The 15,857-nt window shown below is 38.0% G+C and overlaps 1 protein-coding gene across 1 annotated transcript in view; it reads right to left on the bottom strand.

The window, feature by feature from the left end:
* The window catches only part of ACAD11 (acyl-CoA dehydrogenase family member 11), a 123,257-nt gene that overhangs the window by 48,205 nt on the left and 59,195 nt on the right, over positions 1-15,857 (bottom strand). Inside the window, exons 10-11 of the mRNA XM_055413627.2 lie at positions 7,597-7,674; positions 6,774-6,912 (exon numbers count right to left, since the gene is read on the bottom strand). Coding sequence (XP_055269602.1) covers positions 6,774-6,912; positions 7,597-7,674 — 217 coding nt within the window. The remainder of the gene's footprint in view (positions 1-6,773; positions 6,913-7,596; positions 7,675-15,857) is intronic.

The following is a 15,857-nucleotide window of genomic DNA, read 5'->3' as shown; positions in this document are numbered from 1 at the left end:
AAGATTGCTTTGGCTATTTGAGGTTCTTCTGTATTTTCATACAAATTGTGAGATTATTTGTTCCAGGTCTGTGAAAAATATCGTTGGTAGCTTGATAGGGATTGTATTGAATGTATAAATTACTTTGGGTAGTATACTCATTTTCACAATATTTATCCTTCCAATCCACGAACACAGTATATTTCTCCATCTATTAGTGTCCTCTTTGATTACTTTCACCAGTGTTTTATAATTTTCTATGTATAGGTCTTTTGTTTCTTTAGGTAGATATATTCTTAAGTATTTTATTCTTTTCTTTGCAACAGTGAATGGAATAGTTTCCTTCATTTCTCTATTTTCTCACTATTAGTGTATAGGAATGCAAGGGATTTCTGTGTGTTGATTTTATATCTTGCAACAGTATTCATATTAGCTCTAGCAGATTTTTGGTAGAGTCTTTAGGGTTTTCTGTGTAGAGGATCATGTCATCAGCGAACAGTGAAAGTTCTACTTCTTCTTTTCCAATTTGGATTCCTTTTATGTCTTTTTCTGCTCTGACTGCTGTGGCCAAAACTTCCAGAACTATGTTGAACAGTAGTGGTGAGAGTGGGCACCCTTGTCTTGTTCCTGACTTTAGGGGAAATGCTTTCAGTTTTTCACCATTGAGGATAATGTTTGCTGTGGGTTTGTCATATACAGCTTTTATTATGTTGAGGTATGTTCCTTCTATTCTCACCTTCCGGAGGGTTTTTATCATAAATGGAAATTGAATTTTGTCGAAGGCTTTCTCTGCATCTATTGAGATAATCATATGATTTTCATTTTTCAGTTTGTTAATGTGGTGTATTACATTGATTGATTTGCGGATACTGAAGAATCCTTGCATTTCTGGGATAAAGCCCACTTGGTCATGATGTATGATTTTCTTAACGTGTTCTTGGATTCTGATTGCTAGAATTTTGTTAAGGATTTTTGCACCTATGTTCATCAGTGATATTGGCCTGTAATTTTCTTTTTTTGTGGGATCTTTACCAAGTTTGGGATTAGGGTGATGGTGGCCTCATAGAATGAATTTGGAAGTTTACCTTCCTCAGCGATTTTCCGGAAGAGTTTGAGTAGAACAGGTGTTAGCTCTTCTCTAAATTTTTGGTAGAATTCAGCTGTGAAGCCGTCTGGACCTGGGCTTTTGTTTGCTGGAAGATTTCTGATTACAGCTTCTAGTTCCGTGCTTGTGATGGGTCTGTTAAGATTTTCTATTTCTTCCTGGTTCAGTTTTGGAAAGTTGTACTTTTCTAAGAATTTGTCCATTTCTTCCAAGTTGTCCATTTTATTGCCATATAATTGCTGATAGTATTCTCTAATGATCCTTTGTATTTTTGTGTTGTCAGTTGTGATCTCTCCATTTTCATTTCTAATTTTATTGATTTGGTTCTTCTCCCTTTGTTTCTTGATAAGTCTGGCTAGTGGTTTTTCAATTTTATTTACCCTCTCAAAGAACAAGCTTTTGGCTTTGTTGATTTTTGCTATGGTCTCTTTTGTTTCTTTTGCATTTATTTCTGCCCTAATTTTTACGATTTCTTTCCTTCTACTAACCCTGGGGTTCTTCATTTCTTCCTTTTCTAGTTGCTTTAGGTGTAGAGTTAGGTTATTTAGTTGACTTTTTTCTTGTTTCTTGAGTTATGCCTATATGAACCTCCCCTTAGCACTACTTTTACAGTGCCCCAGAGGTTTTGGGTTGTTCGGTTTTCATTTTCATTCATTTCTATGCATATTTTGATTTCTCTTTTGATTTCTTCCATGATTTGTTCATTATTCAGCAGCGTGTTATTCAGCCTTCATATGTTGGCATTTTTAATAGTTTTTCTCCCGTAATTGAGATCTAATCTTACTGCACTGTGGTCAGAAAAGATGCATGGGATGATTTCAATTGTTTTGAATTTACCAAAGCTAGATTAATGGCCCAGGATGTGATCTATCCTGGAAAAGGTTCCGTGTGTGGTGGAGAAAAAGGTGAAATTCATTGTTTTGGGGTGAAATGTCCTATAGAGATCTATTAGTCTAACTGGTCTATTGTATCATTTAAAGTTTGTGTTTCCTTGTTAATTTTCTGTTTAGTTGTTTTATCCATAGGTGTGAGTGGGGTATTAAAGTCTCCCACTATACTGCGTTGTTGTTAATTTCCCCTTTCATACTTGTTAGTAATTGTCTTACATATTGCGGTGCTCCTATGTTGGGTGCATAAATATTTATAATTGATATAGCTTCTTCTTGGATTGATCCTTTGATCATTATGTAGTTTCCTTCTTTGTCTCTTTTCACAGCCTTTGTTTTAAAGTCTATTTTATCTGAAAAGAGTATTGCTACTCCTGCTTTCTTTTGGTCTCTGTGTGGAATATCTTTTTCAAGCCCTTCACTTTCAGTCTGTATGTGTCCCTCATTTTGAGGTGCGTCTCTTGTAGACAACATATATGGGGGTCTTGTTTTTGTATCCATTCAGCCAGCCTTTGTCTTTTGGTTGGGGCATTCAACCCATTTATGTTTAAGGTAATTATTGATAAGTATGATCCCATTGCCATTTTCTTTATAGTTTTGGGTTCGAGTTTATACACCCTTTCTGTGTTTCCTGTCTAGAGAAGATCCTTTAGCATTTGTTGGAGAGCTGGTTTGGTGATGCTGAATTCTCTCAGCTTTTGCTTGTCTGTAAAGCTTTGATTTCTCCTTCATATTTGAATGAGATCCTTGCTGGGTATAGTAATCTGGGCTGTAGGTTATTTTCTTTCATCACTTTAAGTATGTCTTGCCATTCCCTCCTGGCCTGAAGAGTTTCTGTCGAAAGATCAGCTGTTATCCTTATGGGAATCCCCTTGTGTGTTATTTGTTGCTTTCCCCTTGCTGCTTTTAGTATTTGTTCTTTGGGTTTGATCTTCGTTAATTTGATTAATATGTGTCTTGGAGTGTTAGTCTTGGGTTTATCCTGTTAGGGAGTCTCTGAGTTTCTTGGACTTGGGTGATGATTTCCTTCCCCATTTTAGGGAAGTTTTCAACTAGTATCTCAAGTATTCTCTCATGGTCTTTCTTTTTGTCTTCTTCTTCTGGGACTCCTATGATTCCAATGTTGGAGCGTTTAACATTGTCCCAGAGGTCTCTAATATTGTCCTCATTTCTTTTGTTTTTCTTTTTTCCTCTCTGTTTCATTTATTTTTACAATTCTATCTTCTAGCTCGCTTATCCTGTCTTCTGCCTCCATTATTCTACTGTTTGTTCCCTCCAGAGTGTTTCTGATCTCATCTATGGCATTATTCATTGTATATTGACTCTTTTTTATTTCCTCTAAATCCTTATTAAACCTTCCTTGCATCTTCTGAATCCTTGTCTCCAGGTTATTTATCTGTAACTCCATTTTGCTTTCAAGATTTTGAATCATTTTCACTGTCAAAATTTGAAATTCTTTATCAGGTAGATTCCCTATATCTTCCTCTTTTGTTTGTGTTGGTGGGCATTTATCCTGTTCCTTTACTTGCTGGGTATTTCTCTGCCTCTTCATCTTGCTTATATTGCTGTGCTCGGGGTGGCCTTTCCGTCTTCTGGCAGTTTGTGGAGTTCTCTTTATTATGTAGTTTCCTCGCTGTGTGTGGGGTTGGATGGGTGGCTTGTCAAGGTGCCCTGGTTAGGGAAGCTTGTGTCGGTGTTCTGGTGGGTGGAGCTGGATTTCTTCTCTCTGGAGTGCAATGAAGTGTCCAGTAATGAGTTTGAGATGTCAGTGGGTTTGGAGTGGCTTTGGGCAGCCTGTATATTAAAGCTCAGGGCTAGTTTCCTGTGTTACTGGAGAATTTGCATGGTATGTCTTTCTCTGAAACTTGTTGACCGTTGGGTGGTGCCTGGTTTCAGTGTATGTATGGAGGCATTTGATGAGCTCCAATCAATTAATGTTCCCTTGAACAGGAGATCTCTGGTGTTCTCAGGATTTGGACTTAAGCCTCTGCCTCTGGTTTTCAGTCTTATTCTTGCAGTAGGCTCAAGACTTCTCCATCTGTCACTTCCAAGGCAGTTCCTTCTGTTTAAGCTCTTCTGTTTGCTGGTCTCTTCAGTGTCTAATTCCCATCCTGACACAAAGGGACAGTGGTGGACACTTTTATAGGCTCACCTGTTCAGTCGTGCTGTTGGAGGGGAGGAACACTTCTAACAAACATCACTGGTGTCTGTGGGGAGTGCTCACAGTGTCTCGGCTATACTGGGATTGCCCCCGCTCACAGCATGTGTGCTTCCCCTGTTTATGCTGCTCAGGCTCTAGGTTGCTCTGCTGGGAACTGTCAGAGGCCGGCGCTGGGTTGTATGCACTTCCCAGGTCTGAGCCGCTCAGGTTCAGGTACTCGGGTACTCCACAAAGGTGCAGACTTGGTTGGGCCTGCGTTTTGTGCCCTTCCCTGGTCCGAGCAGCTCAGGTGACCAGGTGTTTGGCGAGCCTGTTGGCTGTGACTTATCATTTCCCCGGTCCCTCCTGCTCGGTTTTCTGGGTGTACAGCCGGTGCACCTTCTCAGGCAGATGTCGACCAGCCCGAACCCAAGAAGTCTTGGTTAGCAACGAAGCCTGCCTGCAGCTTGGCATCGGAAGCTTCTCTGGGGCCGCATTTGCCCTCTTCCAGCTCTGGCTACCCTCCCCTGCCTGTCTTGGTAGGGGATGTGAGTTGGGCCGACCGCAGCTGGCTAGCTCTGTTCAGTCCTTTGTTCTTTGAGCAGGGCTGGCAGTGTCTTAGGTTGGGGCTTCTCGCCTTTTCGTGGGGTAGCTATCGCACAGTCTGCTTAGCTATCTCCAGTTAGTGCCCTCCAGTTGCCCTCGGGGCATTCAGGCCAGGTCCTCACTCTAAGCAATGCTGCCCACACCTCCCTGCCCAGCCCCTGCTTGCTAGTGGGGGGTGCGGGTGGTTTCACTGCTTCTCTGCTGAGAGTTGCCTCTGGGCACTTAGTCTGTGGGTTTTAATTATTTATTTCTTTTTTCTCCCGGTTATGTTGCCCTCTGAGGTTCCAAGGCTCGCCACAGACTCGCCAGTGAGTGTTTCCAGGTGTTTGGAAACTTATCTTTTTTTTTAAGCCTCCCTTCCTGGGACTGATCTCTGTCCCTCCCTCTTTTGTCTCTTTTTTTATCTTTTATACTATTTCCTACCTCCTTTCGAAGACAATGGGCTGCCTTTCTGGGTGCCTGATGTCCTCTGCTGGCATTCAGGAGTTGTTTTGTGGGATTTACTCAGCGTTCAAATATTCTTTCCCTGAATTTGTGGGGGAGAAAGTGGTCTCCCCATCCTATTCCTCTGCCATCTTCCTGTTTCCCCTCAACTTTTTGCTTTAAAATATAGTTTTGTTTTGTTTTGCCATGCCAGTGGCTTGCAGGATCTCAGTTCTCTGCCCAGGGATTGAACTTGGCAGTCCAAGTTCAAGTCCTAACCACTTGAAAGCACCACTAGCCTACCAGGGAATTCCATAAAATGGATGTATTGAAAAACAAATAAAAGAGCTAGGAGTCAACTGAAGTAACCGCAGTATGGCTGGGGTTCTGACTCTGGCAGCTGCCATCCACCTCCCATCCTTCCAATTTTTCATGCTAAAGTCCTTGAAGGCATCCTTGACTCTTCCACTAATACCCCAAAACCAACCAGGAAATCTTCTTGGCTCTGACTTTAAAATACAGTTAGAATCTTTCACTTCTCACTCTTTTCACTGCTAGTTCCCTGAACAAATCCCTATCATTGCTCAGGACCATCACAACAAGACTCCCTGCTTATATCCTTCTCTTTTTGTTAATTCTCAACATGGCAGCCAAAGGGATCCTTTAAGAACTGAAGAGACATCTTGTCACTCCTCTGCTCAAATGTCCATTTCATTCAAGTATAAACTGTCATCTGCCTGTTAAGTCCCAACATATAAGACCCTTTCCTTCTGATATCTTCTACTTTTCTTTCCCTGCCACGATAACCTCCTTGATTATTCCTAAAATACACCAATCACATTCATGCTTTAAGGCCTTTGTATTTTATATTCTCTATGCTATGAAAACTCTTCCCCCAGATCTCAGCATGGCTGACTCTCTCACCCTCTTTAAGTCTTTTCCGAATGTCAGTTTTTCAATAAGGCCTATCCTGTGCCTTTCATCTTAATAATAAATTATAATACATATTCCCCATCTCTCAGCATTCCAGCACGTCCCTACCTTGCTGGGTTTTTTTCTTCCAAAGAACTTTTCATCTTCAAACTTACTGTAAAAGTACTTATTTAATCTTATTACTTATTACAAATTCTATTTTTAAATTTCTTTTTAAAAAGTATCTGGTGTTTATTTTTGTTTCTATTAGAATGTCAGCTCCATGAGGGCAGAAAACTTTGTGTATTTTATTTCATGATCTATCCCGAATTCCTAAAATGATACTTAGCATATAGTAGGCAACTGATAAAGAATGGGCAAGTAAATGGAGAGATAGTGAGGCTAACAAAAGTTTTAAAAACTCTATTCATTCTAACTAACCATAGATATATTTAATACCCAGTCAGAAAACTGGAAACCTTATAATGCCAATCCCTTTGATGGTTAACTTCTATTCACTAATACTCAATGAAATGATGTTTAATACAATGAACATTAGATCCATCTTTTTAACATTTAAATAAAAGTAACTAAAAAGTAAAATTACAAATTTATAAATCAATGACTTTGTATAGAAAAATTTCCTTGTCAAAAAGTAGAGAAATTTTAAACACTGCTTAAAATATCTGAGGAAAGTTATGTTTTAAAATAATATTGTAACCTGGTGCTTGGCAGTTAAAGACATCTGGAGCAAAAAAGCATTTTCCTGTTTCTTCAGCAATCAAGGCATAGTCCACCTGGGTGAGACCGCTTACAGCTGGCAAAAACAAGTTCCAGAGGCCTTCCGCTTTGGCCATTTCCTGTCAAGATGATGAATATGCCAGAGTGACCATAATTTATCACAACCTAAAATAGTTTACTTTTAAAAGATATTGGTATTTATGCCTTTCAAACTTATGAAATTATTTTATCGTATCCTACAACGTGTAGAGTCATTAATTCATTATAAATCAACATTTTCTCAATGGTTAAAGAAATGACTTTTCCACAAAGCTTCCTTATATTTGGCTGAAAAACTAAATTTACTTACTTGAGTGCTTCTTATTCAATCATAGCTATTATAAAATATCTTCCATTTGAGTATAATTATGCCAAATACACTATTTGGTGCACTTCAATTTCTAACATGTCAACATTTGAAAACATGAAATTTGAATTAAGCCCTGTGGGACAAATACTCTGCCTCAAATTCAGTCTCAAGTGAGAGTGTTGATTGTATTTTTAATTTGAATAGCTACAAGAGGCTGTCTTCATTATATATCCACACAACACACTATGTAAACTAATTTGTATATTACAAATTCTATTTTTAAATTTCTTTTTAAAAAGTATACTTGAATAACTATCCCCTACATATATAACAAAAGTTATAATTGATATAATTATCCTCTACATATATAACAAGAGAAGCAACAACAAACTAAGTTCTCAAAAATAACCTGCATATAAATTCTCCAATGTTAAGCTTCTCTTATTTTTCTTACCTTAAGTTTATCAATTACTAAAGGTTTTTTCCACTTGTCCACTGAATTTTTGTTTTGAACATAGAACTCAAATACCTCCTAAAAGTATAAAAGGAAAAAAATGTTCATTAGTTAAAGTTAATAAAATAATGCCATAAGGTGCTAATATCCAAAGTAAATGAACATATTTAAGTGAAAAAGCTCTTTCAGCTGCTATTGAATCAGTAAAATTTCTTTCTAAAATCAGACACATAATTATAAAAAAATTTACAGTTTTTTTTTTGCATATCAGGCATCCTAACTTTGGTAGAGGGAATAATCTCTGATCCCTCCTCTTGCCCTATTTGTGACATTTTTTGCTTCCTGACTCCTGCCTACGTGGCCCATTGGAAACTAGGGCCCAGGCTAATACATATACGTGTAATATATAATAATATATAATATATAGTTATAAATAATACAATATTTTATTCCTCATAAAATTGAGATTCGAGGGTTCCATTTTCAGTAAGATGGCATAGTGGATGGTCATAGAATCCTCTCCCAGGGTAATACAACTAAAAATGCTGGGTAAAATATTAAAAATAATTTTAAAAATACATGTAATAATACATAGCTGTGCTGAAAGGAAAATAAGGAAACCTCAGAGGCCAGGAATAAAACTGCCTGACTTGAGGTGTGAGTGAGCACAGGAACCAAGTTTGTCTGGAGGGTGTAGGCTGATCTGTATTAGCCTAGATCCTAGTTTCCAATGGGCCACACAGGCAGGCAAAACCAAATGTCAGAAACAGGGCAAGAGGAGGGATCAGAGACCACCACTTCCCTGCATCAAAGCCAGGATGCCTGATCTGCAAAACCTAAGTGGAAAAAAGTAGAAAATAAAAACAAAAAGCTGAATAAAGGCCATTCACAGGATGGAACAGAAAAAAGAAACATTTCTAACCTGAAGCTTGTCTTCAATCAAGTTTGAGATCTGAATTCACAGACCGATGTGGCCCTAAAGATTCAAGTAAAAAATTAAGTTTATAGTGTTCCTGGTGACAGTGCCTGAAAGTACTGCAGGAGCAAAAGCCAATACACTCTGGAGGAAAAGTTCTTTTTAAAAAAAGTCTTGACTAATCTCTGCAGATAAAATTCCATTCCAAAGAACATGAGTCCAGAATGAAAAAAACTAAACACTTAAGGTAACAAGCCACCATTAGCACGAATTAGCAAAAACAATAGTTCAACAAAATAGAATCATACTCCCAAAGGCCACAGATAGAATAATGATTAAATACAGAATAAAAAGTATTTGTGTCCAATAGATTCCAAGAATAAAACAAGGAATTAAGAGGCTGACAAAGGACTATCAAACTTGAGCAGACAAACTTGAAAAAGACTGAATACAACTTGAGGCAAAGAAAAACCACAGTAATTAAATATAAAAACGCAATGGCAGTGATTCTCAAACTTTGGTGGGCATCAGAATCACTTGATAAAACATAAGGGTCCAGGCTGTATCCTTCCTCGATGAGTCTACTTGTGTATTCCTATTTGTTTAATCTTAACTAGCTCTCTAGGCAATTCTGACATAATCCACATAATGAGATACACCCCTCTATGCAAGGTTGAAAGATGGACTAATTACATTCAAATAATAATAAATTGAAAGAAAGATCAGAAGAAATTACTCCTTTCTTAAATGAAGCACAGAAAGTCAATGAAAGGAAAATATGAGTGGTTAAAAGATATGATGTATACAGAGAGAATCATTACTTCCCTTTTCATATTTGACCAAAAAAAGGAAAAAAGAAAGAAAAATAAGTGTTTACTAGCAGATTCTCATTAAAGGATTTTGATCCAAGAAGGAACATCTGGGTTGTAAGAAGGAATAGTAAATAAATAAAGTGATAAATACAAGGGTAAGTTGAAATTTAACAACTAGTTACATAAAAACAATAACAGTAATCTCTAATCTGTGAACTAAAATATGGGACTATAAGGACATTTTCCAATATTTTGCTCTTAAAACAACTCTGCACTTATTTTCTACATACAGGCTAATGGAATTACTGAAATAAGGCTATGAACATTGGTCAAAACTGTATTACAAAATTGTTTTCTAAAATTGTTTCACCAAATTACAGTCATATAAGTAAATATGCTAAAATGTTCCTTTTATTGAAGCATGGTTAGGCTAAAACTTCAAGAAGACAAAGGATGGCTCTTTCACAGGCACCACCATGAACAGAACTTGTCATTTCTGTCAGGAAGTAAGTTAAGTTGGAAGACTCCCTCTTTATGATTGTCTATTATTAACATTTCCATCCCTCATGTTGCCATGGAAATAGTAATGCAATTGTGGTCGATAAGAAATGTGTTATGTAATATATCCGCTGGATCATGGAGAAAGCAAGCGAGTTCCAGAAAAACATCTATTTCTCCTTCATTGACTATGCCAAAGCCTTCGACTGTGTGGATCACAATAAATTGTGGAAAATTCTGAAAAAGATGTGAATACCAGACCACCTGACCTGCCTCTTGAGAAACCTGTATGCAGGTCAGGAAGCAACAGTTAGAACTGGACATGGAACAACAGACTGGTTCCAAATAGGAAAAGAAGTACGTCAAGGTTGTATATTGTCACCCTGCTTATTTAACTTATATGCAGAGTACATCATGAGGAACGCTGGGCTGGAAGAAGCACAAGCTGGAATCAAGATTGCCGGGAGAAATATCAATAACCTCAGATATGCAGATGACACCACCCTTATGGCAGAAAGTGAAGAGGAACTAAAAAGCCTCTTGATGAAAGTGAAAGAGAGTGAAAAAGTTGGCTTGAAGCTCACCATTCAGAAAACAAAGATTGTGGCATCTGGTCCCATCACTTCATGGGAAATAGATGGGGAAACAGTGGAAACAGTGTCAGACTTTATTTTTTTTTGGCTCCAAAATCACTGCAGATGCTGACTGCAGCCATGAAATTAAAAGACGCTTACTCCTTGGAAGAAAAGTTATGACCAACCTGGATAGCATATTAAAAAGCAGAGACATTACTTTGCCAACAAAGGTCTGTCTAGTCAAGGCTATGGTTTTTCCCGTGGTCATGTATGGATGTGAGAGTTGGACTGTGAAGAAAGCTGACCGCCGAAGAATTGATGCTTTTGAACTGTGGTGTTGGAGAAGATTCTTGAGAGTCCCTTGTACTGCAAGGAGATCCAACCAGTCCATTCTAAAGGAGATCAGTCCTGGGTGTTCATTGGAAGGACTGATGCTAAAGCTGAAACTGCAATACTTTGGCCACCTCATGCGACGAGTTGACTCACTGGAAAAGACTCTGATGCTGGGAAGGATTGGGGGCGGGAGGAGACGGGGACGACAGAGAATGAGATGGCTGGATGGCATCACCGACTCGATGGACATGAGTTTGAGTGAACTCCGTGAGTTGGTGATGGACAGGTAGGCCTGGCGTGCTGTGAATCATGGGGTCGCAAAGAGTCGGACACGACTGAGCGACTGAACTGAACTGAATACATGTAGAAATTCCCATCTGTGACTACCACTGTTTGACTCTATAGTTTGGAGAAATTACACTATGCTGTTTGTCAGTTCAGTTCAGTCACTCAGTCGTCTCTGACCCTTTGTGACCCCATGCACTGCAGGACATCAGGCTTCCCTGTCCATCACCAACTCCTAGAGTTTGCTCAATCTCAAGTCCATAAAGTCTGTGATACCATCCAACCATCTCATCCTCTGTTGTCCCCTTCTTCTCCTGCCTTCAGTCTTTCCCAGCATCAAGTGAAAGTGAAAGCTGCTCATCATGTCTACTCTTTGCAACACCATGGACTGAGGTCCATGGAATTCTCCAGGCCAGAATCCTGGAGTGGGTCGCCGTTCGCATCTGCCGGGGATCTTCCCAACCCAGGGATCAAACACAGGTCTCCTGCATTGCAGGCAGTTTCTTTACCAGCTGAGTCACCAGGAAAGCCCTCCACCAGGGTCTTTTCTGATGAGTCAGTTCTTCGCAACAGGTGGCCAAAGTACTGGAGCTTCAGCTTCAGCATCAGTCCTTCCAATGAACACCCAGGGCTGATTTCCTTTAGGAAGGACTGGTTGGATCTCCTTGCAGTCCAAGGGACTCTCAAGTGTCTTCTCCAGCAACACGGTTCAAAAGCATCAATTCTTTGGCGCTCAGTTTTCTTTATGCCATTTATATAATTATTTAAAAATTTGTATTATTTAATAGTGAAAATTGAAAGTGGAAGTCGCTCATTCGTGTCCGACTCTGCGAGCCCATGGACTGTATAATCCATGGAATTCTCCAGGCCAGAATACTGGAGTGGGTAGCCTTTCCCTTCTGCAGGGGATCTTCCCAACCCAGGGATCGAAGCCAGGTCTCCCACATTGCAGGCAGATTCTTTACCAGCTGAGCCACAAGGGAAGCTCAAGAATACTGGAGTGGGTAGCCTATCCCTTTTCCAGGGGATCTTCCTGACCCAGGAACTGAACCAGGGTTTTCTGCATTGCAGATGGATTCTTAACCAACTGAGCTATGAGGGAAGTATTATTTGATACTTCTGTTTAAAGTCTATTGGTTTGGAATTTTGAAAAATCTGTATGTCGCAAAGAGTCAGACAAGATTTAGTGGCTGAACAACACAACAATATGTGGTATGGTAGAAGTCAGAATTAAAATAAAACAATTTATCACAAAGAATCTTTCTTTAATTCTTAAAGTATGAAAAAATAGTTTATTGATGGAAAAGGAAAACAGAAAATATGCTTGGTGCCTGATCAATTCTCCCCAGATAGCACCTTTAATATTTAACTTTCTCATTCACTGACAGAGATACTGCTTTGGAGTATGTTAGTTCATAGTCTTAAATCTGAGCCTGTAAGTAATTTTGCAGTATAATACATTTTTCACTTTAAACTTGAGTCTGTTAGAAAAAAAGAAGCAAGAATTCCTCCCTAATATTAGATTCAGGAAAAAAATATGACTAATGTTATCATTATATTAAAAGTGTGTTCTCAAGTATGTCATTTTGCTAGTTTCTGTTCTATATGCTATTTTAAGACTCCTTATTCATTTTAAATAAGAATTGCCTTTATTTAATTTCCTTTTTTCTTCCAGTTTTATTAAGATATAACTGACTGATAGCATTGTACATATTTAAGGTATACAGCATAATAATTTGACTATATACGTCATGAAATGATTATCACAATGTTTAGTGAATATACACATCACATATAGATATAAAATTATATAGAAAAAACTTTTTCTTTTACACATAATTGTAAGTTGTATTTATCATGCTGTGTATTACATCCCTAGTTATCTATAAATGGAAATGTATACCTTTTGATTACCACCAATTCCCTCTCCCTCCCCTCCAGGAAGAATCATTTTTTAACATTTTAATGGATAATGGGTTCTTATGTTCTTACTTTATGATATCCAAAGAATTTTAAAAGGTCATTCAGTTCAGTTCAGTCAATCAGTCATGTCTGACTCTTTGCGACCCCATGAATCACAGCACGCCAGGCCTCCCTGTCCATCACCAACTCCCGGAGTTCACTCAAACTCATGTCCATCGAATCGGTGATGACATTCAGCCATCTCATTCTCTGTCGTCCCCGTCTCCTCCCGCCCCCAATCCTTCCCAGCATCAGAGTCTTTTCCAGTGAGTCAACTCGTCGCACGAGGTGGCCAAAGTATTGGAGTTTCAGCTTTGGCATCAGTCCTTCCAATGGACATCCAGGATTGATCTCCTTTAGAATGGACTGGTTGGATCTCCTTGCAGTACAAGGGACTCTCAAGAGTCTTCTCCAACACCACAGTTCAAAAGCATCATTTCTTCGGCGATCAGCTTTCTTCACAGTCCAAATCTCACATCCATACAAGACCACTGGAAAAACCATAGCCTTGACTAGATGGACCTTTGTTGGCAAAGTAATGTCTCTGCTTTTTAATATGCTATCCAGGTTGGTCATAACTTTTCTTCCAAGGAGTAAGCGTCTTTTAATTTCATGGCTGCAATCAGCATCTGCAGTGATTTTAGAGCCCCCCAAAAATAAAGTCTGACACTGTTTCCACTGTTTTCCCATCTATTTCCCATGAAGTGATGGGACCAGATGACATGATCTTTGTTTTCTGAATGTTGAAGAGCATAAATTGAACCTTGTTTCCTTTTATAAGTTGGAAAAATATATAAAGTATTAAGAAAAAATCATCAGGAGTCTTACTACTAAAGATATGTAATATTAAGATGTTAGTGTAATATATGATACAATCTTATTTTCTAGATGACTATTCTAGTTTTTATAGATATAGTTATAATCATAGTGGACAGAATTCTACAGGCTTTCTCTCCTTCTATTTTGAAAAAGCTAATTACTTTTCTCCAAGCATCATTTCAAATGTGTGTGTTCACAAATAGGGATTAGTACTGTTCAGAGTCATTCTATATGATAAAACATTTACAGATATTAGTATAAGTTTTTAAAGGAAGAAAAAGCTCTCATTATATATATTCTAAATTTGAAAACTCTGCAAACAGAAAATGGTTATGGCTTTCCTTGCCACACAAAATGTTGACAATCTTTCCTTTAAAACTATAGACTGCTTTTTCAAAATTTATCACAAAGCATTTTATTGAAAATTCTTTGCAAATATTTTAGTAGCTGCATGAGATGAGGTTCAGCAGATGTATCATGATCCAACTTGTAACACCTCTTCTGTGCTTCCCTGGATTGCTCATTTACATTTAGGAATGGAAGGACAAGGCTACTCGGTTTCCTCTGCCTGTTTACTCTCCTTTGAATAAATCAGGTAGGCTGATAGGCAAGCTGGTATCTACACCAAATCCCCCACTGGGGAAGAAAAAGTGGAGAACTCTTCTCTGGAGCACTAACCATTGTTTGAAGCCCTGGATTTTTGGAAACAGATCATCTGCTTTTTTAGAGTACTCTGGCAGCTTGTTGTATGGAGCAATCACTGCTGCTACCCAGGAGTGTTAGAAACCAGCCCAAGAAGCCCACATATTACAGCTTTATTCTTCAATCAAATATCTTCATTTCTCTTCCTCTTCTCATTCTTGCTCTTCATAACAGGCAATCATAGGGGGTCCATTGTAAAAAGAAAAAATTGGTTACCACCTGTATTAAAGACCTCTCTCACTTTGAAATTCTCTTGAAATGTGGCTTTCTGTTAAGGTTTAGTCTTTGGTATGATTCATTCTGCTTTCCAAATCCAATTTCCATTCTCTTTTCAAAACCTTTAGTCCTCTGATGTTTACTTCTCCTTTTTTGTGCTTTTAAAAATACAGTTAAAAAATTTTATTGTTAATTCAAGATTTCAGTCTGCCATCTTCAACTCAAAGTGTTGTATTTTCTTTTTAATACCTCAAAGTTCAGAATTTTATTTTTAAAAATTTTAATTTTACAGGGAGTATAGTTGATTTACAACATTGTGTTAGTTTCAGGTTTACAGCAAAATGTTTCAGTTATACATATACATATTCTTTTTCAGTCCCATATTGGTTATTAAAAAGCATTGAGTAGAGTTCCCTGTATTATACAGTAGGTCCTTGTTGACTATTTTATAGATAGTAATATATATATATGTTAATCCCAAACTCCTAATTTATCCCTCTCCTTCACCTTTTCCCTTTGGTAAACGTATTTGTTTTCTAAGTCTGTGAATCTGTTTCTGTTTTATAAATAAGTTCATAAGTTCATTTGCATATGTTCAATTTTAACATATTAGTGATATTATATGACATTTGTCTTTCTCAGTCTGACTTATTTCAGTTAGTATGATAATCTCTGGGTCCACTCAGGTTGTTGAAAATGGCATTATTTCATTCTTTTTTATGATTTAGTAATATTCCATTGTATATATGTACCATATCTTCTTTATCCATTCATTGGTTGATGGACATTTAGGTTGCTTCCATGTCTTAGCTATTGTAAACAATGCTGCTATGAACATTGGAGTGTATGTATCTTTTTGAATTAGAGTTTCTCTGAATATATGCCCAGGAGTGGGACTGCTACATCATAGGGTAGCTCTACTGTTAGTTCTTAAAGAGTCTCCATACTGTTCTTCATAGTGGCTGTACCAATTTACATTCTCACCAACAGTGTAGGAAGTTTCTGCTTTCTCCATACCCTCTACACAATTTATTGTTCGCAGATTTTGATTGGCATTCTTACTGGTGTGAGGTGATATTTCACTGCAGTTTTGATTTGCATTTCTCTAATAAAAGAAGTGATACTGAACATATTTTTATATGC

Source organism: Moschus berezovskii, chromosome 1 (assembly GCF_049115385.1).
Source record: "Moschus berezovskii isolate FMDL1 chromosome 1, NW_MosBer_1.0, whole genome shotgun sequence".
Taxonomy (NCBI): domain Eukaryota; kingdom Metazoa; phylum Chordata; class Mammalia; order Artiodactyla; family Moschidae; genus Moschus; species Moschus berezovskii.
This window is presented reverse-complemented; position numbering and strand designations above follow the sequence as displayed.